This window comes from Copidosoma floridanum, unplaced genomic scaffold, assembly GCF_036245765.1.
Source record: "Copidosoma floridanum isolate Cflo_tuat_1 unplaced genomic scaffold, Cflo_Japanese_pri ptg000004l, whole genome shotgun sequence".
NCBI classification, from domain to species: domain Eukaryota; kingdom Metazoa; phylum Arthropoda; class Insecta; order Hymenoptera; family Encyrtidae; genus Copidosoma; species Copidosoma floridanum.
Window position 1 is genome coordinate 37,891,121 of NW_028321881.1, and position 22,977 is coordinate 37,914,097.

Below are 22,977 nucleotides of genomic sequence, written 5' to 3' on the forward strand. Positions count from 1 at the left end.
AGAATTGTCCCCATAAGTGACTGTGTTAAGTCTATTGCGCCGTGCAGTAGGGCTATGCTGCAGCGCAATAGACTTAACACAGTCGCTTATGGGGACAATTTTATCCTGCTCGCTCTATTGCGCTTCATGTGACTGCAGCCTTACCCCCACCGTTAAGGCCTACGCAGTCAAATTAACATAAGGTGCACAGTGCACAGTGCACAAGAATAACATTGGTTGGTATATCTATATCTGTAAAAACGTAAAGCACAACGCGTTGTGCATTATGTATATAGATATATCAACCAATGTTATTCTTGTGCACTGTGCGCTGTGCACCTTATATGTCAATTTGACTGCGTAGGCCTTTAGCAATTTGCGAGTGACCGTAGACATATAAAAAATAGACTGCTCGTTTTTATGTACGGCGCTGAAGCACACGTAGAAACAGACACAATATCGAAACTGTATTTATCTCTCTCAGCGCTCTCACTCACGTTGCCAACGGTAGGGAGCTTGCATCAGCTCCACATACATTACATAGTTCAAACTCAAGGAAAAATTTATTTGTCAATAGGTACAGATTTTTCATCTTAAGAATCTAATATCTGGAATCTATTGTGGCAAACACTGTGGACTGATATTTATTTATTACGCGCGAAATTTTAATATTTGTTGTTATTCAAGAAACAAATAACAACACAACTAAAAATTAGCAGTACAGCTATATATAATCATTACAAGACAAGCCACAGCTAAGCACACAAGTAATAATTTTGTTTGGACAAGTTTTAGAAAACAGCTCACGCATTCAAATTTCGCGCGTAAATGATCAATCAGGCGAATTGAAGATCAAGTTACCGACCAGTGGAAACGGATCAAAGTGACGCAGGCTGTCCTGGCTGTGTTCGCCTAAGGCTTTGTTTGTTATTAAGTATGTTAAGGTCACGTGATCATTTATCATAAGTGCGAGGGAAACAGCATGATATCACTGTCTCACTCGCACTTATCATAAATATTTATAGCAACATATATATTTCAGAATAGTGATGCTATACTTACCTAGGGAATCGAACAGCACACGTACTTGTGAGGAGCATCAAAACCGCGATGAAAACGAAAGTTTCAATTTTAGCAGTAAAGAAACAATTCCACATAATGTTTTTGAGAGTGGCCTGAACTCAAATTCGACTTCAAGTAATTCGTCGTTGATTCATTATTATACACAAGATCAGGTCAATCCTTGTGGGCATGAGAATTCTGCATCGTCACAAAATGATGTAAGTTGTACCAATAACAATATATGTATTTGATTTACTATATATACATAAAAGTGTCACAATGCATAAGCAAACATGTAAATTTATTGTACAACTTTTTACTGTAATCCAAGCCAAAGTTTATTTATGGCAGAGTCTTAGTGAACATAGGATAGTGTCTATTCGGACACGTTCCGTGTATATTCCGTGCGTTCCGTGTATACTCCGTAAAATAGTCCGTATACACTCCGTGTAGACAACATCTAGATGGCGTGCCTTTCCGTTATCTTCCGTAATCTTTCCGTAAAAATCGTTGTCTACAATACCTCACGTAGTTTCTAGTGGAAACAAAACTCCGTATACTTCCGTGAGGAAAAAAAAAGTTGTCCCTATCAATCCGTGAAGGCAATACCAAGTCCGTAACGATCCGTAAGAGAAAAAACAAAGTTCGTAACGGTCCGTGAGGACAAAGCCAAGTTCGTAATGGTCCGTGAGAACAAAGCCAAGTTCGTAATGGTCCGTGAGTATAAAAACCAAGTACGTAACGGTCCGTGAGGACAAAGGCAAGTCCGTAACGGACCGTTACGTACTTAATTTTATACTCACGGACCATTACGGAAGATAACGGAAAGGCACGCCATCTAGATGTTGTCTACACGGAGTGTACACGAACCATTTCACGGAATATACACGGAACGTGTCCGAATAGACACTGTCGTGAACATAGCACCGAACTGAGTCGAGTAAGGAAGGAATCTTTTTTTGAACTGAATCACATGGATCCAATATGTCTTAATGAGGTAAGCATATTTTATTCATTCAATACAAGTGGACTACAGCACTCGTTTCCACAAAGTGTAAATTGCGGTGAATCCCGAATTTATTGTGATTTAGAGGCTTGCGTGTAGTTTTTTTTCTCACTTTATTCAACGTTTCCAAATTGTTCTTTGTTTGTAGAATCTAGATACCCAGAATCAAATGTTATAGATTTTGTTTCTTATTTACATAAAAAACACGCCAAATATAGTTTCAAACTTTCACATGCTAGATATTTTGGAAAGTGTTACCCCACCAATGACAAATGGATTGAACGGCTTTCATTATCACCAAGCGCCAGACCATATGTAAAAATGTTTAAGCAAGGGTGCTTATTTACTTCATGTAAAAAGAGCAGACTGCGATCAGATAATTCTTACGGTTTAACAGTAGATGGAGATTATGTTAAACTTTTAGAATTTATCGTGGATTCAAATGAATCGAAAGAGTATACACTTTGTTATCCATTAGAAGTGGATCAATCTGACGATCCTTCGAAGCGAATAATCAGCGTATCGCAAGTATTAACACCTATCGATACTGATAGTATTCAAAAGGTGTGTGTTTATATCGTCTCAGAGATGCTTCCCGCAGAGTACGTTTGTGCTGTTCCAAATTTGTTGTACGTGTAAAGGCTCATTCCAATCTTTACAGTTTGTAATTTGCATTAGCATTTTTCGGACCATATAATTATGAAGAAATTGTATAAGAAATCAAAATTTTTATATCGAATATTTTGTACATTAGACATTTGATAAATAAAAAATGTTAATTTTTTTTGAAACTGAAAATTTATACCTATCATTTTTTGAGAAATAATTACATATCTACATTATCACTAAGTTTGTGTTCACATTAAGAGTGATTGTTAGTGTAAAACAAATTAATGTAAAAAAGTTTATGTATGTACGTGTATTCCATACGTATAATTTACACCCGTGTACATATCAAGTATATGTTTACGTATAATTTGCCCAAAAAAATTTGTGTGTATTTTTACGTCTAATTATACGTATATCTTACAGGTATAAATTATACATGTAGGATATACCCATGTATTTTCAGTTGGGATTATCACGTGACCTTAACATTCTACAAACGGAGCCTATGCAAACACAGCCCTAGTAACAAATTTACAAGTACTTGATTTAAAAAAATGTTTTGTAAATGGGTTTACACTAGATTGCATAGTCATCAAAAAATGTGTGTGTGTGTGTGTGTGTGTGTATTGACCCAAAGGCTGAATAACTTATAACTGATAATTAACAGATTAATACCTACTAAAGTTTTCTATCCTGATAAATATTTTGTAGAACCCGCAGTGCGCAGTACGGAGTAAACGACATGTACCGAACAACAGGAACGTAGCACTGGGACCAAAAGCCACTAGACAAAAGTTACTAGATTCTCTTATTCAATATTTAAATTTATCATTTACAAACTTTGTGACATTTAATCACATATTAATTTATATACCTCCGTAATCCGCAAATGAGGAGAAATCGAACCGTACAGGTAGAATTGGATTTTAACCCACTTTAGCACTTGAAACAAAGTTTTTTTTACTTCAGCGCCACGCCCAATTTCGACTTTTTATTTTGCAAATATCTCGCAAACTATTGATCCGCAAATAAAAATTCAAGTGGAGGATAAATCCGCAAGTAAGGAGGAATCGTTAAAGCCCTGAATGGGTGCAAAATATTAATATTTAATATTTACGGGCGCCAACTTCACAAGTCTGCATCAGCTGGCAGTTTACTGACCCCCCAACTTTGGCAATGTGCGAGAGAGACAGATACACACGTTCGATGTTGTGTCTCTTTTTACGTGTGCTTTCGCGCCGTACGTAAGAACGAGCAGTCTATTTTTTCTATATGTCTATGAGTGCCACACGTAATAATGAGCAGTCTGTATTTTTATATGTCTAATGTTGGTTACGAAAAAGACGTTTAGAATTTTGAAACGATTCAAAACTAAATCGTTCGGGCACCCTGAGCCTGGGCGCCCACATTTTTAAATACACTCATAAGAACGAGCAGTCTATACTTCTTACATATATGTAAGAAGCTATAGCTATGGTAGAAAGAGCCATGTTTGTACATGCATTAATGCATTAGCTCATTGCACGCCAAAGAAATAAAGGTTTTTTTGTTAAAATAAAGTTTGCCTGGGTATATTTGTTGATAACTATATTGTTACATATGCGGTTACGAGAAGGGTGATAATGATGATGCTGCGACTCCTGAGATCCCAAGATAAGTAATCTTGATGTCCAAGATTCAAGAGCTTATTGCAATGGATTATGGGTATGTAGCTTTCCATCACCATAGGGACAAGGACATTCACAATCGTTGCTGCGGTGGCAAGCTATGGTGCATCAAGGTTTACAACTCTCCTTCATCATCTTGTTTATTATGACACATTATGCTCTATGCTACTACTGAGGCTGCTGTTACTGTTGTCTAAACGGGTTCACGTGTCACATATTTGAGTAATTCGTCCTACCCTTTGTTTTTTTTTTATTCTTTTTTCAGGACATATGTGGCATCATTTGTGCTGTTCTCACTTGGCTGCTCATCATTTATGCTGAATTCGTCGTCATGGCAGTTATCCTTGTGCCCACGATCAACACCATTTACTCTAGTCTAAATGTAGCGATATTCCAGTTGCTAACTCTTCTGGCCTTCATTTCTCACCTAAAGACCATGTTCACGGACCCAGTAAGTGTACAGTCGATCTCTCTCGCTCTCTCTATCCCTCTTTGTGTGTTACTTTATATTAGTCATATTATCTATGTCAGTTGTTTAAAAATGATTTCATACATTGTTAAACAAACAAACTTATTAGTATTATTTGGACTTGGTAAAGTAATGTAAGCTTTATCTATTTTACTTATGTATCAAGTGTCTTAGTTGTTTCCTGGAACGTGCATACATTTATGCTTTTTTTTAATCAGTTAGTTATCAGCTTTACTTTTCAAGGGTGCAGTACCCAAAGGCAATGCTACAAAAGAAATGATACAACAAATGGGATTCAGAGAAGGTCAAGTAATCTTTAAATGTCCAAAGTGTTGCTCCATCAAACCAGATCGAGCACATCATTGCTCAGTATGCCAAAGGTGCATTCGAAAAATGGATCACCACTGTCCTTGGGTCAACAATTGCGTTGGTGAAAACAATCAAAAATACTTCGTTCTTTTTACTGTAAGTTAATACATTCTATGTTAGGATTATTCCGTATTTTACTTACTTAGTCATAACTTACCCTTATTTTATCATCATTGCAGTTTTATGTTGCCGTCATTTCTTTGCAATCACTGTTTCTCTGTATTCAACAATTCACAAGTTGCGTGAGGCAAGAGTGGCGTGACTGTACAACCTTTAGTCCACCAGCTACGGTAGTCCTACTCTTATTTTTGGCATTTGAAGCTCTTCTTTTTGCTGTATTTACTGCCGTCATGTTCGGTACACAGCTTCAAGCCATTTGGAATGATGAAACTGTAAGTAATATATCGATTTTTATTTTATCGACTGAATAACTATGTTAATTAAAAATTGGTTTATAAACGTTCAACGTAGGTGTCTTTTCTCCAGAAAGATTTAATTTTCGGTTTGGTAATTTTTTTAATTGATATAATAAGGAATAAAATTAACTAGAAATTATAACTATCAGAAAACTTTTTTAAGGAAAATCGTTTTTGGAATAATACAATAGAAATAATAATAAAACATCTCTATATGAGGTAAATCCAGACTGGACGACAAAAAATTTCTTTGTATGGATCAAAAGCCCAACAAAAAGTGTCATGAGGACAGAAAAAAATGTCAGAAAGTTGTCTGAATTTAAGCAAGAGTATTGCTGCCCTGCGGGCTGCGTCTATTTTGACGAAGTCCACCCACCTGAAAAAGAAAGACGAAATTTCATGTGGGATTACTTCTGTAATACCTTGTGGAAAGCCATGTGGCATTACATGATTACATATGGTTTGACGTATGGCATTACATAAGGGGTTTTAGCTTGGTAATGCCATATGTAATTCCACTTAAAAAAACACATAGAATTACGAAATCGTACAGAAGTAATTCTACATAAAATTCCGACATTTTTTTTCAGGTGGGAACTAATTTATTAAATATAAGTTGACGAGGGATCGCGGTACATAAAAACTACGTAATTGACGAATGATGAAACAAAATCCACATAAAAAAACAATTTTTATAAATTTAATTAAACGGAGGATGGGAAGGAACTGGGTAAAATACAAAAGAAATGCACTGATTATGAGCCACGAACGAAGATATATTTCGTGGCTCAAGGGAAAAACTCTGAAGAGAAAAACCCAAGAGAAGAAAAATTTACGAAAAAACAAACTAGTGAGGTTGAACTATAATTTCGAGATAAAATGTCTTGGAATGAAAAGTGCGCACGTGTGTATGTGTTGTTACTCGACAAGCTCGCGGCGCAAACTCGCGAACCGGGCAGATAACGCGGGCTATTCGAGGGTCTTTACAATCAGCTGCCTGCTGGCAGGTACTTACGGCGATGCGGAGTCGCTCCTCGACGATGCCTCTCGCAGGCCAAGTCTACTCGGGAGCAGTAGAGCGGGTACGCTGAGATCAGTAGGCGTCCCTACTGGCAGCGTTTGAAGGCCGAGATCGACGGTATCGGCCTTGGTGACCCTGAGTCCGGCGTCGCCTGCTATTCCAGCAGGATCCGGACACTCAGTACCAAGCACTGCACTGGGGAGAGCTCAAGCACAGCCGCCACAACAATCGCAGGAACAGGAAAACTCCGGAGGATGCTTCTCACGTCCACCAAAACAAAATTCGCTTCTTGTAAACCATAACAAAAACTCGCTTCACGCGCGCTCGCCGGTCCAAGCTAATCTCATCTCTTTTCGGCTTTTTTTTCTTTTCCCTCTTTTCCTAACTGTCCTCTTCGCTTTTCCTCTTTCCCCTCTTTCCCTATCGGTCCTAGCCTACCGATGATGGTTCGACGGTATCTCGCTGTCGCTGTGTGTAGAAAACGTACATGTGCGCGTCCGCACGTTTGTCAAAAAACTCACGAATCGACAAACGTCGCACGGTCCGTGAAGCAAATTTTCACTGTGCTTTACTCGCAGCACGCCGAGCTCCTCGAAGATGATGCAGATGACGATGATGATTTAGTGATGAAAATTAAGAAAGAAATTAACCCCGAAAAGGTGACACCCAGATGCCCATGTGCGTGATGATGATGAGAAAAGATGTAGAAGCCAATAGAAAGAATATAATATCCAACTATGCCAGATACTCGAGATCGCAGTTGACAACTGTAGACCGCACTGTACAGACAGAGAGTTAGGAACTGACCCGGTGTGCCCACCCAAAGTAGTAGCAAAATCCCCTCCCCTTTCAATTCTTCAACCCGCTGCAGCTGTCAGGACCCGTCAATCTCTGACACCTTATTTGAAAAACCATGAAAAAGTCAGTGAGAGAGAATGATGTAAGCAATTATAAGAGAGGGGAAGAGATCTATGACCCGAGGACCTGAATGAGAGCAAAAAAGATGGAGATGTAGTTGCATGATCGAGAAGGAGAGAAATGTTTAGCTAATGAGAGAATAGAGAGAGAGACATAATGAGAGTTGGTGCGAGAGCGGTTAAATGTACATTGGACAGTGGGTGCTTGGATACCCAAGTAAGAAGTTATACTTCTATAAAATTATATGCATGATGATATGATTATTAATATAAATTGCGACGAAGTCGCAGCATCGATCACACGGACGCAAGGGCATGGCGATGTTAATATCTAAGCACTATGGGTGCGTGTCTGTGTGTGTGCTCGGCGCGATCGGGCAATGACTCTTAGACTATGAGTCGTGCGCGCTCGCTTGATGAGCGGTACGGAAGCGCCTATACGCAACCTATAAGCACTCGTGCGAGAGTGCAGCGTTGGCCGCGATGGTCAAAAGTTTGCTGCCGATCGCAACCTTCAAAGCGCTTCATTATCAGCGCCACCGCCGGCCAAGCTATGAACTATCGCTGATGTATGATGAAATCCTAAATAATAACACAAGTGCCTATCACCCGATGACCTGGGGTACTCGCTGGCCTCATTATAAAATAATAGATCTTAAATAATAACAAAAGCCCCTATCACCTATCGACCCGGGACGCTTACTGGCCACTATATTAATGAATATAAAATTAACTCATATTTCAAGCGCCTACCACCAAGTGACCAAGGGTGCTTACTAATCACTTTATTAATTAATAAAATAATTAATTGATAACACAAGCACCTACCACCAAAATACCCCGGGCGCTTACTGGCCACTCTAATAAATAGTAAAATCCTAAATAATAACACAAGCGCCTATCACCTAATGACCTAGGGGGCTTACTGGCCGCTATATAAATTAAGAAAATGTTAATTAATAACACAAGTGCCTATCACCCGGTGACCCGGGGTGCTTACTGGCCACATTATAGAATAATAAATCTTAAATAATAAGAAAAACATCTATCACTCAATGACTTGGGGCGCTTACTGGCCACTCTATTAATTAATAAAATATGAACTCATAACACAAGCGCCTATCACCCATGGCCTGGAGCGCTTACTGGCCGCACTATTAAATAAATTGTTAACTACTAACACAAGCGCCTATTACCAAAGATCCTTGTCAAATTTCACAATTAATTGAAGTATTAAATTGATGACATCGCAATCCTATAAAACAGTACGTTTTGGACGCTACATTTTTATATAAGAGTACAAAAAAAAAAATTGTTTTAATGTATGTATCATATAATTATCCTAGTGCTATTAACGCCTATTAATTAATGAATATTAAATTTCAGAATCTTTTTAAGATTACTCTAACGTTGCATCATGAGTCTTTAATTTTCTAACAATTAATATTATCAGTAAATAATTGACCATAACCCTTACTGTTCCGTACGAAAGTAGTAAATAAAAATATCACTTCTTAAAAATTAAAATATTTATTTTAACAACAATGTCTCGTTACAAAACGATGTTCTTGCTTCGAAAATTCGCAGCGAAAATTCTGAAAGCGCTCTTGCTCAACACTTACTTTTTTATCTCCCGTCGCTAGTAACCAAAAAAACAAAAAACAAAATACGCTCGCCCATAGTAACATACAAAAACATAAAGTGAAAATCAATATTGTCTATCGTTGCTAAGACGATGACATTTTCTCCTCAAAAAACTGCCTCTCGGCCAAACGTCCGTGGGGAAGCCGTTTGCTCTCCCACCCCGTGGTCCCCCCCTTTTATTGAACACCTTAAATGTGTTCGGTGAGAGGAAATAAGTGTCCCCAGTCCGGCCCTTAATTGACCGGCCGTGACACTTCTATCTTCGTGAAGAGAAGTTTTTCGAGGTAGAAATGAATACTAAAAATTATTAGGAATATAGGCGAGTGTTTACAAAAGATACCGCAACACTTACTAATATCTCTCTATATAATAAACCAAAAAGGGCTTTAATTTTTATTTAAAATTTATTATTTATTTCGTTCTATTAAATACTCTTCTAGAATCATTTTTTTAAAATTGTAAATACAGCCCCGGGTCATCAGTTGGTAGGCGCTTGTGTTATACATTATTGTTTTCCAATTTATAGAGTGGTCAGTAAGTGCTCCAGGTCATTGGGTGATAGGTGCTTGTAGTATTAATTAACAACCTACTAATCAATAGAGTGGCCAGTACGCGACCTAGTTCACCGGGTGATAGGCACTTGTGTTATTAATTAATATTTTATTAACTGGTAGAGTGTACAGTAAGCGCCCCGGGTCCCGAGTTATCAGGTAATAGGCGCTGGTATATAAACGTCATATGTATACATTAGCGATAGTTCATAACTTGGCCGGTGGTGGCGCTGATCAAGAAGCGATTTGAAGGTTGCGGTTGGCAGCAAACTTTTGACCATCGCGGCCAACGCTGCGAGAGTACCTTTTTTCGAGCAACGTGTAGCACGATAGCTTGCACGTACGAATGCGTTCGTGCCTTTTTTAATGAAATAACCTACAAAATAATGCAGGATGCCAATAATACAGGAGAGCAGCTATCATAAAAAGTACTTGTCGTTATTAAAAACGGTTAATTGGGCAAATAATTATGATTGCAATTAGATACAAGACTTGGAGATATGTATTGCCTATGTAATTATGGAGCTGTGATTCTAAAATTGAAGTACACAATCATATTTTACTGCTTCAATAAATTGCTCCCAGGCCCTCCACAAGACAACCAATAGAAGTGGCACCCTACCAAAGGCAGATTGGTGTTGTCATAAAGTGATAACCAACACAAGTGACATCCTACCAAGGACAGATTCGCACCTGAAAGCAAGCGTGAGCGCCCTCTGGGTAAGTAACCACGAAATGTAGGTGTGATGCAGAAATACAGCTGTTACGTGCAAATAGAATAACAAATTCATAAATTTACGAAACTTCAAATTATCTATCTCTAATTTCGTCATAAAATTCATAAGAGGACTTGGTTGAAATCTTAATTTAATTGTTAAAAAAAAAGTGAGTCTCCTGAGAGCAAACCGTGAGCAGCATTTACGTTTTCTGCTGCTCACTCCAATTTTCCTAGGGTTATAGTATAGATGTATACATGAGTAAATTGAAAGGGTTGCAGTTATATCATTTTTAAATTGCAGACATGCTAGAAAAGCTTGTATTATAGTTCAACAATGTCATAACGTACGAAAGAAGTCTGTTGTACTTAAGTTTTCTAGAGAGCTTTCTTCGTTTCTTAATTCAATTGTAAATTTATGCTGAACTTCGATAAGTTTGTTTGTAAAAAAAAAAAAAAAAAAAAAAAAAATAACCTACTTTAAAAAAAACAGTAATGCAACACCGTGTTTGCATTTATACACCGATCACGCAAGAACACTGTCCCTTGAAATTTTTGTTAATTTTGTCAATTGAAAAATTCAATTTGTGAGTCTCATCCTTCAATCCGCTTGTTTTCAAACGCAGCGCAAACACATTTAACTGACGTTCATCTCGGCTTGGAAACCCACGATGTACCGATGATTTGCATTCAATACGTGTTCACACTCCACATATGTCCGTTTGTCTTTACCAACAAATTTTATTAAATTAACAATGCTAATCATTTTGTTATTTAATGTTATTTCATAATACCCATTGTATTTACACGTAACAGTTATGATTGTGTACTTCAATTTTAGAATCACAGCTCCATGATTACGTAGGCAATTATCTACAAGTCTTATATGTAATTGCAATCATAATTATTTGCCCAATTAACCATTTTTAATAACGACAAGTACTTTTTATGATAGCTGCTCTCCTGTATTATTGGCATCCAGCATTATTTTGTAGGTTATTTTATTAAAAAAGGCGTGCTATCTTGCTACATATTGCTCAAAAAAAGGTACTCTCGCACCAGTGCCTATAGGTGGCGTATAGACGCTTCCGTAGAGCGGCGCTGACGTGACTTAGGAATGAGAGACCTGGCTTATTGGTTGGTGGCAGGTAAATGGTTCGGGACGGTGCCTCTACTTTTGAAAGTGTGTAACGGTCTGAAACGTGAAGACCAGACCGGTGGAGGCACCGGTACGACTTGCCGGTCAAAACCTTATGCCAATAAAGGTTAAAAGATGACTAAATAAATAAAAAAGGGCGCTATTGTATAAATAGCCAATCAGCAATCGTTGATCAATGGTAGGCGATCGATCAAGGATTGTTGGTAGGGATTTTTCCGAGGTATCGAGCGAGGAGAAGTAGCTGGATAAAGCAGTTCGATTTTTCGCTATCTCCCGTTACGTTGTCTGATCGTGGTAAAAATAATTCGAGAAATTCGGAGTATCATCGAAAGCCTACTGTGTGGCTCACCATATTGTCAGAGTTTTCCTCTAAGGGTCTTATGACCGGAGAGGAAGCTTGAGGGTTTTGGCTGGCTGGGTGCGGTCGGGTGGCGTGAGTTGGCGATAGGATGGAAGCCGGAGCCGACATCTAGAACTAGGAGTCCATTGACATCGAAGGTCAAGAGTAAGCCAGTGAGTATGTGTTGGCTGTTTTTAGAGTAGTGGCTGTATAGGGTGCGCACGGGTCGTGACACTATGAAGAAAACATCACGGGTTTCTTACATACAGGGCGTTCTGATTTTGAGCCCGGAAAACTATATCACGAGATAAAGCTCATTAAAAGCTCTCAAAAAGCTCTTTACAAAATTTGGATTCGATGGATAATTAACGAGATATTGTTGATTTAATAGTCGATCAATTCCTCCAATGGCAGAGCATTAAGCCTCAGGAGGCGGGGCCTAAGCATTGTGGAGGGGCGACTACGCATAAACTCTTTAACAGGGAAGGTGATAATAGGTATGCCAGGAGACAAGGTTACCGACTGCAGAGATTTGATCAGTTACCGTACCAGCGCAAAATTCAAATAGCAAGGCCGAAATATTTTAACCGGAGATCTGATTTTTCAGGAATGATTACGCACGTCCACTACGCTTATTCAGTGCATATTTTTTTCTAAGTAAATTTCACAGAAAAACAATTCAATTCAAATTTTTTTGAACATGCATCGCCTGATTAAAAAAAACCAGAATGTGAGAGGGTCTCATGCGTTAAGCTCGAATACTCAGTAAAACTCTTGATCTATTAACGTTAAACTACTTGGGAATAAAATTTTAATTTTTTAAATACTGTAAAAGAAGCACATTTCACGCATTAACTTGGTCAAATTTTTTTATTTCATCAAACTTTTTAGTCTGATTTACGAAAAAAAAAAAAAAAAAAAATAATATATAAAATTACGATTAAATGCGTCAAGTGCGTTTATGCGGCAAACCTCTCTAACGTGTAAGATTTTACTGGCAAAGGATCAGCATTTAATCCATACAAAGCTCTATCGTCTAAAAAATTAAAAGTAAATTTAGAAACGCAAGAAAATCTCACGCGTTAAGCGCGATGGCTCAGCGCTAATGATTATGCTTGTTTTTCAATCAGTGTTTCGATAGGTTTTGAACCTCTTGGTCACTGTAGTACCACTTGACGAATGAATGAATGAAAAATTCAAAATACCGTACATCAAGCTTGTTTATTTATCGTAAAGCTCTTACGTTGATCGCATTATTATCTAAGATGACAACGTAATTATTCTTAATTCCTCCAACGTCCTCAGCATTAAAAGTTAAAGTAGGCGGTAAGGTTCAGCATGGTAAGCGTGTTAGATAGGCAGAAGCCCCAATATTTATTTTTGTTTACCTTTTTTTTTTCAAAACGAAGTTCTTTATGTCGCGTTACTCGGGGGGCTGGAATTTAAAAACCGACAGATTTTTTTTTTTTTTTAATCAAAAGTCTCTTCCACTCAAGTTTCTCCCCTTACCCCGTCCTCCTCACCTACTTTTCTCTACACACTTACCCTCTCCTCACTATATATGAATATCTGCCAACCGTGCCGTGTTACTCTTCTGCACACCTTTACCCACCATTCCCCCATCAAACAATTAATTTTTTAACAAATTTTAATTTTATTTTCCCACAGTAATTTTTCTTTGACTTTGAATTTTTTTCTTTTACAATTTGAAAAAAAAAAGAAAAAAAAAAAAAAAATTTAAAAAAAAAAGTGATTTGAACCCTCGACCTCCTGCATATGAGTCCTGTACCTTACCCACTCTGCTACGAGCGCTGCCGGCTGTAAAAACTCAGTTTCTTGTACTTATCGTGTGGTTCGTAACCATAATATTCCATTTTTATACGCATTCACTGATACTACATTTAATTCATGATAATTTAATTAGCATAAATATGGTTATGTAGATTAAATATAATAAGGCGCGTTATTACGCATTAAATTTTGTATTTTATGCATTTGATGCATAAAATACCGACCGATTTTTATTAAACCTGAGGTTTTTTTGGCATTACAGTATTGCTAATAATTACTGTTATAAATAAAAAAAAGTAATGAAATTAAATATGAAAAAAAAAACGAAATATGAAAAAATGAAATATAAAAAAAAAATTAAACAAGAATTGAAAAAAAAAAAAAAAAAATAAAACAAATAAAGATAAAAAAAAAATGTAATAAAATAAAACATGAAAAAAAATGAAACAAAAAATCGAAAAAAAAAAAAAAAAAAACAACAAACCAGGGGGGATAAATAGGTCATGGGACCCACAGTAAGAACGAAGTTCTTTAAACATGACATGAGTATAAAAACACAATTTATTAGGTAACAAGGGGGTCGCCAGACCCGTAGGAAGAACGAAGCTCTATAAACGTAAGTACTGCATTCATGTAGTTCACTAAACAAAAATTTGAAAAACGAATAAAAGAATAAATTAAAAAAAATAGTTCAGTACCCACGATGGTTGAACTTCGTGAGTACTGTATTTATGCACGACGTTCTCACAAAGTTCGACCATCGTGAGTACTGAACTATTCATTTTATTTCATTCTTTTATTCGTTTTTCAAATTTTTGTTTAGTGAACTACATGAATGCAGTACTTACGTTTATAGAGCTTCGTTCTTTCTATGGGTCTGGTGACCCCCTTGTTACCTAATAAATTGTGTTTTTATACTCATGTCATGTTTAAAGAACTTCGTTCTTACCGTGGGTCCCATGACCTATTTATCCCCCTGGTTATTTTTTTATTTTTTTTTTTTTTTTCATCTTTATTTCTAATTTTTTTTTTCCATTTCTTGTTTTATTTTTATCTATGAAGCAACATCTACTAAATTTTTATACTACTTTAAGATAAAAGTAAAATTCTTAGATAAGAGAAGCGCATCTCATGCATTTACTTGGTCTCATTTATTTATTTCCTCAAACGTTATAGTTTTATTAACTTCAATAAAAAAAAATTAATAAATAAAAACAAGACTAATCGCGTCAAGTGCGTTTATGCGGCACACCTCTTCAACGTGTAACATTTTATTGAAAAAGGATCAGCATTTAATCCATACAAAGCTCTATCAACCAAAAAATCAAAAGTAATTTTAGAAACGCAAGAAAATCTCACGCGTTAAGCGCGATGGCTCAGCGCGGATGATTATGCTTGTTTTTTAATCTGCATGCATGTTCAAAAAAATTAGAATTGAATTGTTTTTCTGTGAAATTGACTTAGAAAAAAATATGCACTGAATAAGCGTAGTGGACGTGCGTAATCATTCCTTAAAAATCAGATCTCTGGTTAAAATACTTCGGCCTTGCTATTTGAATTTTGCGCTGGTACGGTAACTGATCAAATCTCTGCCGTCGGTAACCTTGTCTCCTGGCATACCTATTATCACCTTCCCTGTTAAAGAGTTTATGCGTAGTCGCCTCTCCACAATGCTTAGGCCCCGCCTCCTGAGGCTTAATGCTCTGCCATTGGAGGAATTGATCGATTATTAAATCAACAATATCTCGTTAATTATCCATCGAATCCAAATTTTGTAAGGAGCTTTTCGAGAGCTTTTGATGAGCTTTATTTAGTGATATAGTTTTCCGGGCTCTAAATCAGAACGCCCCTTATATGGTTAGCGGCTGCGGAGGACGAAATACTGGTGGCTATACGCGACACGTGGTTAGGGGAAACTTGGGTCGCGAGGTGCACTTCGTGCCGTTCTGGAGCATAGCGAGTAGTGACTTCGGGTCGCAAGAAGTGGCTTCGTGGGGGCATCGTTAGTGGCTCGTTGGCGGGAATTCAGTGGCCGGTCTAGTGATAGCTACTTGATCGGCTAATAAGTTTTACAATTAACTTCTGTGCGGAGCACTTTGAGTTGCTACATCGGGGTACGACGGTCGCATCAAAGAGGCCGAAGCCGCTCAGGTGTACCCGTAGCATTGTACTCGGGCTAGTTATGTGCGTGAGCTAAACTGGCCGGGTACAACGTTACAAAATATACCGTCTATGGAACGATATTGTGCACAAAGGTGGTGCAATGATCGTTGGAATGAGTGTATCTACGTTAGTTGGGTGTGGTTTCAACAAATATTTTAATATTCAATCACTGAACCATTACAAATAATATATTATTGCACAATACAATATAAATATTGAGGCTGGCCAGTATAAACGAAGCTTAAGACTGTGCACTTTCATCGAATTTTCCGATGGTTTCAAAATAACTTCGTGAGAAAATAAGAAATACTCTTGAAAAACAGCAGATCGTACAACTGTACCTTTGTACACACGTTTAATTGCAAAAATTTGCAATTTAACATGTAACCTTACGGAAAAATCACTTAAAATTGCATTTATGAGATCTGTATAAACCTCACAATTTTTGTTTGTATGAAAGATTACTATTAGATAAACCTGTTTCATTTTCAAATAGATCTAAAGTTTATCTTCTTTCTTAATAACACAATAAAGAAGGGGTTAAGTACGCGTAAAAGCATGTATGTAAGTACATCTATTCGAGAAAAATAATTTTTACCGTTGCTGCATAAATTTGCGCTCCTCCCACCTCTTTGAATTTTGAGCTGAACTTCTCCCCATAGTAACTATTGTGACAAACGTCCTTAAGTCAAAAAATCATCTTAATTACAAAAGAAAAACTGTGAAATAAGAAAACGCAATAAAATAAAATTAATTAATGTAAAATAAAAAAATTAATTATTGTATTAATACAGTACAAAAACTTTTTTGTAATTATGAAAGTTTTGAACAAATGTAAAAAAAATTATAAAATCAATTATTTATTCATTTTAAAAGTAACAAATTAATATTAAATAAAGAAATGTTTATTATTCTATAATATAAAAGCTGCTTTGCTAATATATACTAATTTTGAAATTTTCGAAACATGCACTTAAACAATATATTTCATGAAATAAAATATCTATTTAATTTATAATCATCGGGTGGAGTAAGGGGACCGGAAGTACGCCAAGAGGGGCTGGGCGAAGGGGGAGAATCAAGCAAAATCCACTTCCGTTACACTTTTTCTCAAGGTCACCAATATGAAATCGTTTATTTACTCTGTAGGGCAGAACGCGCCTATATAAAGAAGTATGACTTAAAAAAAAATAATAAATGGCCATAACAGGTTTTCTCCTTTTACCGAAAAATTTGTAATTTAGACTAAAAAACGTTTCACATGAAAAATTTGCGCAGTTTTAGGACAAACAAAATAAGAAGTGGTGGGCTTGAATCGGCCTAGCTGTTGTTTCGCTAATTGACTAAAAGTGCCAATTCCAGTGAACTGTAGCCTTGGGCTCTTAAGGAATGCATAACAGGTTTTCAAATTGAAAGCTTAGGAACTTTCTAGAATTCTTGTGCACTGGCACTGCACAATGTCTTGAAGATTTAAAGTGCTCATAAAACAGTCTTTTTGTATCAGTTCCGCAGCTGATCTAAGGTCTTTAAGTTTGAAGTGTGAAGTTAGGATGAACTTATTAAGGCTCTTGAAATCTAGTATAAGACGGTTAGAGCCATCTTTTTATGCTTCTAAGAAGTAGGAAGAAAAAAACCGTCCTTCTGTTGTTTGTTCATCCTTCACTACACCTTTTGCTAATAGAGAATCTATTGCTATGCGTAACTTAGACTCCCTTGGTATCCTATTTTGTACCACGTCAAAAGTAAACGGAATCCTCAATCTGCATATTATGTCGAGAATAAATTACTTTGTGATTATTTTAGCCGAGTTATCACGAAATTGGGCCAATCATTTCATGATCTAACTTACTTCTAGCTCCTTGTTTCCAGTGGAGTAAACTTTAGTGGTTGGTGCCCTTGAGGCCCCCTCTTTTTTGGTTGTTATTTTTCGCTCTTCTGAACTGGAAGTTGGACCTGTACTGTGGTCCTTGTCGACCTACCTTCTAGAATAGCCGTTTTCTGCGCAGGCTTGGTTAGTTTAAAGATGACTTGAACTCCGAAAAGAATCTTTCTTTCATCGTAGGCATGTTTAGAACATTAATACGAATGCTGACAAAATATTCGAAGAGTTTTTATAACAACATAACCTTTTAAAGTTAGAAAAATAGTCGTACCTCGAAAGGGAAGCCAGATAGGCCAAAAATATTCCACATATAGAAAATAATTTTTGAGGAGCAAAAATATATGTTACATGGATTCATTCAAACAATCGTAATAATTCTAAAAATAATAAGTCATATTTCAATGGCAAAGCTACATATCCTAGCTATAAATTGATTTACTTTCTATTTTCTATCATACATTATAAGAATAATTGTCGCATGACCAAAACTTATATTCTTATTATTAATTTTAAAATTAATAAAAATTAGTTACATGCACGGGTAAATTTTAATATTAATTTATAAATACTCATAGAAAATGAATTAAATGTCAAATTACAATTTTGCAATGAATAATAGCTATATGTCAACTGTTTTTCTTAATCTCCATTAGATAGAGTGGACTATTTTACTTTTATGGTAGCCAAAATTTAAAAAAATTTGTTGGATACAATCATTCCGACAAGAATTGATTGTATGTAATATCATATCAAATAAATGAATAAAAAATTTTAAATGAAAAGAATTTTTGTCCCGCGTAACTAGACAAGAGTACCTTTTTTCGGGACACTATTGTGAAAATTTTTGTTTCGTTCTGCATTACACAACTAACAATTCGTACATATAATAATACTTATAATGTAGCAAACATGGAAGTACTTACAATGCGTGTAACAATGCATCACATGTAACATACGTATATGTTTTTTATGCACACGTGTTCTCGAATATGTAATAATAAAATTTTTACTATTTTAATATTGGATTCTCTAAGACCTATTGAAATTAGGTGGTTTCTAATCTTCTTAGTTTTTGTTATACCAAGTTCAATAACATTTGAGATGGGAGTTTTTTTTATATTATAGTGTAGTCACCCCATAAGAGGTATATACACTTATTGTATTTGAGAAAAATAAATAAAAGTCTCAACATACGGTGACCATCAGTCACTCCTATTCAAAAAATTTGTATTAGTATTTGTATTTGCATTTGTACTTTTTTTCTTTTTTTTTGTTAAAAACCATGATAATAATAATTTTAATTACTATTAATGTTTAAAGCTATCGTCAAAAAGTAAGTGAATGTACAAAATAACGAGAATGCGCATTACGAACGCCAAGGTACTGCAGGGAAAGAGACATCACACCACGAAATCAACCAATGAGCATATCTGCGAATCTCCCACTCCCGGCGTAAATTCCGAGCCGCCGAAAAACAGAGGTCTGCTGTATGATGAAGATGCAGCAAAGCTAGATTCCAGCTCTAGATTATCTGCTTAGCAGGTTAAAAGTAACTCGCTTCTCGGACTTCTAGACTAATCTCATAATTCATAACACTGACCTATAGCGACGTGCTTGGTGAAGCATTGCGTTTGATCTTTTCGCTCACGCTTTACGCTAGTTTTTCTATTCTTTTATAAATTCGTTATCATGAATTGAATTAATTCTTTTATGAATCTTCTTTAAAAATTTTCAATTATATTACTTATTTGATTAATCGTATTTCAAATTTGGACAATTGTTAAATATTTAAAGATAAGTTTATCTGCGAATGAGCGTTATTTATCGTTTGTATAACTTTGAGCCATGTGCTCCTTTGTATGTTGTATGATTGAATATATAATTATTGCTACCTATATCTTATTGCATGTAATTATTACTTTATAAACATTTTATACATACTACTTTCTCTTTTATGAGATTGTAGCAATAGACACAATAAGGTTATTTGTAGGTTTGGGGGTAAGGGATCCTATAACCTTTTCCTGGGCTGTTTGATATACCCGTAATATATTGAGTATTGATCGGCACCCAAACCTTCCATAGCTTCCTACTCGTTCACTTGTACATGGGATATTAGAGAGGCGGGAGATTATTCTCAAATTGATTTCGTTGCGTTAAGCAGAATGTTATGGTCTAGGTAAGCACTGTGAGCTCACGACTTCATCATAGTCAACAACGTGATTTTCTTCTCGATAATTGGCCGCAAGTCATAAACGAGAAGGTCACAATACATTACATAGTGTGAAAAGTTATAGTAAATTGTACATTTAAACTAGCAGTTACTTTTGAAAGTATCCTTATTTGTTACACTGCAGAATGAGTGAATTAACTCTCAAAAATACATAACCTTTGTAATAATTTAAAACAAATTAGTTACCAATTGGATTCGTGAATTACAGGCTTAAATGGTACATTACGTCACTAAGGCACAAAGTATAAATATGAGCGCCTGAAGGTCGTGGTTGTTGTATGTTGGTGCCCGAGTCACGTATAATGTTTTTCTTACCAAGGGCGCAAAGTCCAATTTTGTGGCCGTGGACACACTTTGCGCCCAGTAAATCACTTTGGGCCCTAGAGCAGAAAAGTACTTTGGACCCGGAGGGTGCAAAAAACTTTTCTGCCTGTGGGCCCAAAGTTATTACAAGGGCGCAAAGTGTGCCCACGGCGGCAAAATTGCACTTTAGGCCCATAGTAAGAAAAAAATTTTCAAATTTCTCTGCAAGCTTTACTATTTGCAGTTGCAATCAAACTTTAAATCTCGAGAAGAGAATATAAATTAATTTTTTACAGTTTTCTGTACAAGAGAAACCTTTTATCATCATAATGATTACAATTTCAAATAACATGGTTTAGATCTTCTGAATTAAATCCGCTGCTTTTGCATTTAGGGTTATTTATGATGTTCTCGTTATGTAAAGATTCAGCTAGGCTGCAATGGTTTGATCGCATCCTATTGATACATGGAAAATTGTTGTCACGATAATCAGCTATACCAAAAGTGATGAGCATAGAAAAATAACATACAGGTCTTTAGATTTCTGCAGCCAGTCTCATATTTTTACATACTTTTCTACATCACCGAAAAACGTGTGACGAGTCAGTTTTATAACTATACTAGTACAAGTTTTCAATAGCGTCGGTACAGGATTTTCCTGTACCATGGATAGTCTATACTTTATATACTGCGCACGGCTTTCTACTGTACCGCGCATAGTGCGCGCACTGATATAGTGGAGAGATGTGTATATATATATATATATATATATATATATATATATATATGCATGTATGCATACATGGAATTGTCACTGTGTCATTTTGGTTACATGTTTCGTGAAATGTTTGGCTCAATAATTATTGTTTGCGAGTGAAAAGCAGTTATGCAACACGAAATTGACTACAAGTGCTTACTGCACTAATTAATACATTTTATTCAGTCATACTCATATCTATATATTTTATAATCTGTTGTGGTGGATGCTGAAATGCTAACCCCTTGAATTTTTGGCCAACCACTGCCTACAGGATGATTTTTTTTTTTTTTTTTTTTTTTATGTGAAATGTTAAAACTCAGAGGATGTTGGTTATTTCTCATTTTTGTAGGTTATTCGTTGATTAAACTAATTTTAATTGATCGGTATATACGTTGAAGTTAATTTTTCAAACATGTCATAGTGGTTTTTTAATTTCAATATTAAAACTATTTAGTAACTAATATTTTTGCCTCTTCATAATGATTCCCTTATTTACATTGAAAATAAGTAGTGCATTAGAATTATGGACTTTTATCTTTAAAATACACGGCGAATATAATTGACATATGCATGTATTGACATTACAATACATACACACACACATGTATGTACGCGAGATAATGTACATACATTATGTGCATGCATATGTATTCGTACATGTTGGTGAATATCCGTTACAAGTAGGTAAAGCTACAGAAATTCTCCACTGGCGAATTACGTTTCTGTACTACAGAAAAAATCCGTACCACGCATCCGATTTCTACGTACTAAGCACAAGAAATAGTTGCACTCAGTAAGGTAGTTAAAAGTGTACTACCGCTACAAATATACCTGCACTAGTACAATGGAATTAAAGCCTGTAATTCACGAATCCAATTGGTAACTAATTTGTTTTAAATTATTACAAAGGTTATGTATTTTTGAGAGTTAATTCACTCATTCTGCAGTGTAACAAATAAGGATACTTTCAAAAGTAACTGCTAGTTTAAATGTACAATTTACTATAACTTTTCACACTATGTAATGTATTGTGACCTTCTCGTTTATGACTTGCGGCCAATTATCGAGAAGAAAATCACGTTGTTGACTATGATGAAGTCGTGAGCTCACAGTGCTTACCTAGACCATAACATTCTGCTTAACGCAACGAAATCAATTTGAGAATAATCTCCCGCCTCTCTAATATCCCATGTACAAGTGAACGAGTAGGAAGCTATGGAAGGTTTGGGTGCCGATCAATACTCAATATATTACGGGTATATCAAACAGCCCAGGAAAAGGTTATAGGATCCCTTACCCCCAAACCTACAAATAACCTTATTGTGTCTATTGCTACAATCTCATAAAAGAGAAAGTAGTATGTATAAAATGTTTATAAAGTAATAATTACATGCAATAAGATATAGGTAGCAATAATTATATATTCAATCATACAACATACAAAGGAGCACATGGCTCAAAGTTATACAAACGATAAATAACGCTCATTCGCAGATAAACTTATCTTTAAATATTTAACAATTGTCCAAATTTGAAATACGATTAATCAAATAAGTAATATAATTGAAAATTTTTAAAGAAGATTCATAAAAGAATTAATTCAATTCATGATAACGAATTTATAAAAGAATAGAAAAACTAGCGTAAAGCGTGAGCGAAAAGATCAAACGCAATGCTTCACCAAGCACGTCGCTATAGGTCAGTGTTATGAATTATGAGATTAGTCTAGAAGTCCGAGAAGCGAGTTACTTTTAACCTGCTAAGCAGATAATCTAGAGCTGGAATCTAGCTTTGCTGCATCTTCATCATACAGCAGACCTCTGTTTTTCGGCGGCTCGGAATTTACGCCGGGAGTGGGAGATTCGCAGATATGCTCATTGGTTGATTTCGTGGTGTGATGTCTCTTTCCCTGCAGTACCTT

General features: G+C 36.0%; 1 protein-coding gene across 3 annotated transcripts in view; it reads left to right on the forward strand.

Annotated features, from left to right (window-relative positions):
- Positions 1–774: 774 nt before the first annotated feature.
- The window catches only part of LOC106642424 (palmitoyltransferase ZDHHC3), a 38,919-nt gene continuing 16,716 nt past the window's right edge, over positions 775–22,977 (forward strand). The window contains exons 1-5 of one of the 3 annotated variants that reach the window (XM_089595881.1): positions 775–913; positions 1,022–1,259; positions 4,589–4,774; positions 5,036–5,257; positions 5,341–5,553. In XM_089595881.1, the coding sequence (XP_089452007.1) occupies positions 1,029–1,259; positions 4,589–4,774; positions 5,036–5,257; positions 5,341–5,553 (852 nt within the window). In that variant the 5' untranslated portion in view covers positions 775–913; positions 1,022–1,028. Of the gene's footprint in view, positions 914–1,021; positions 1,260–3,983; positions 4,437–4,588; positions 4,775–5,035; positions 5,258–5,340; positions 5,554–22,977 lie in introns of those variants that run through there. The other 2 variants (XM_089595888.1, XM_089595885.1) reach the window with 2 other exon arrangements.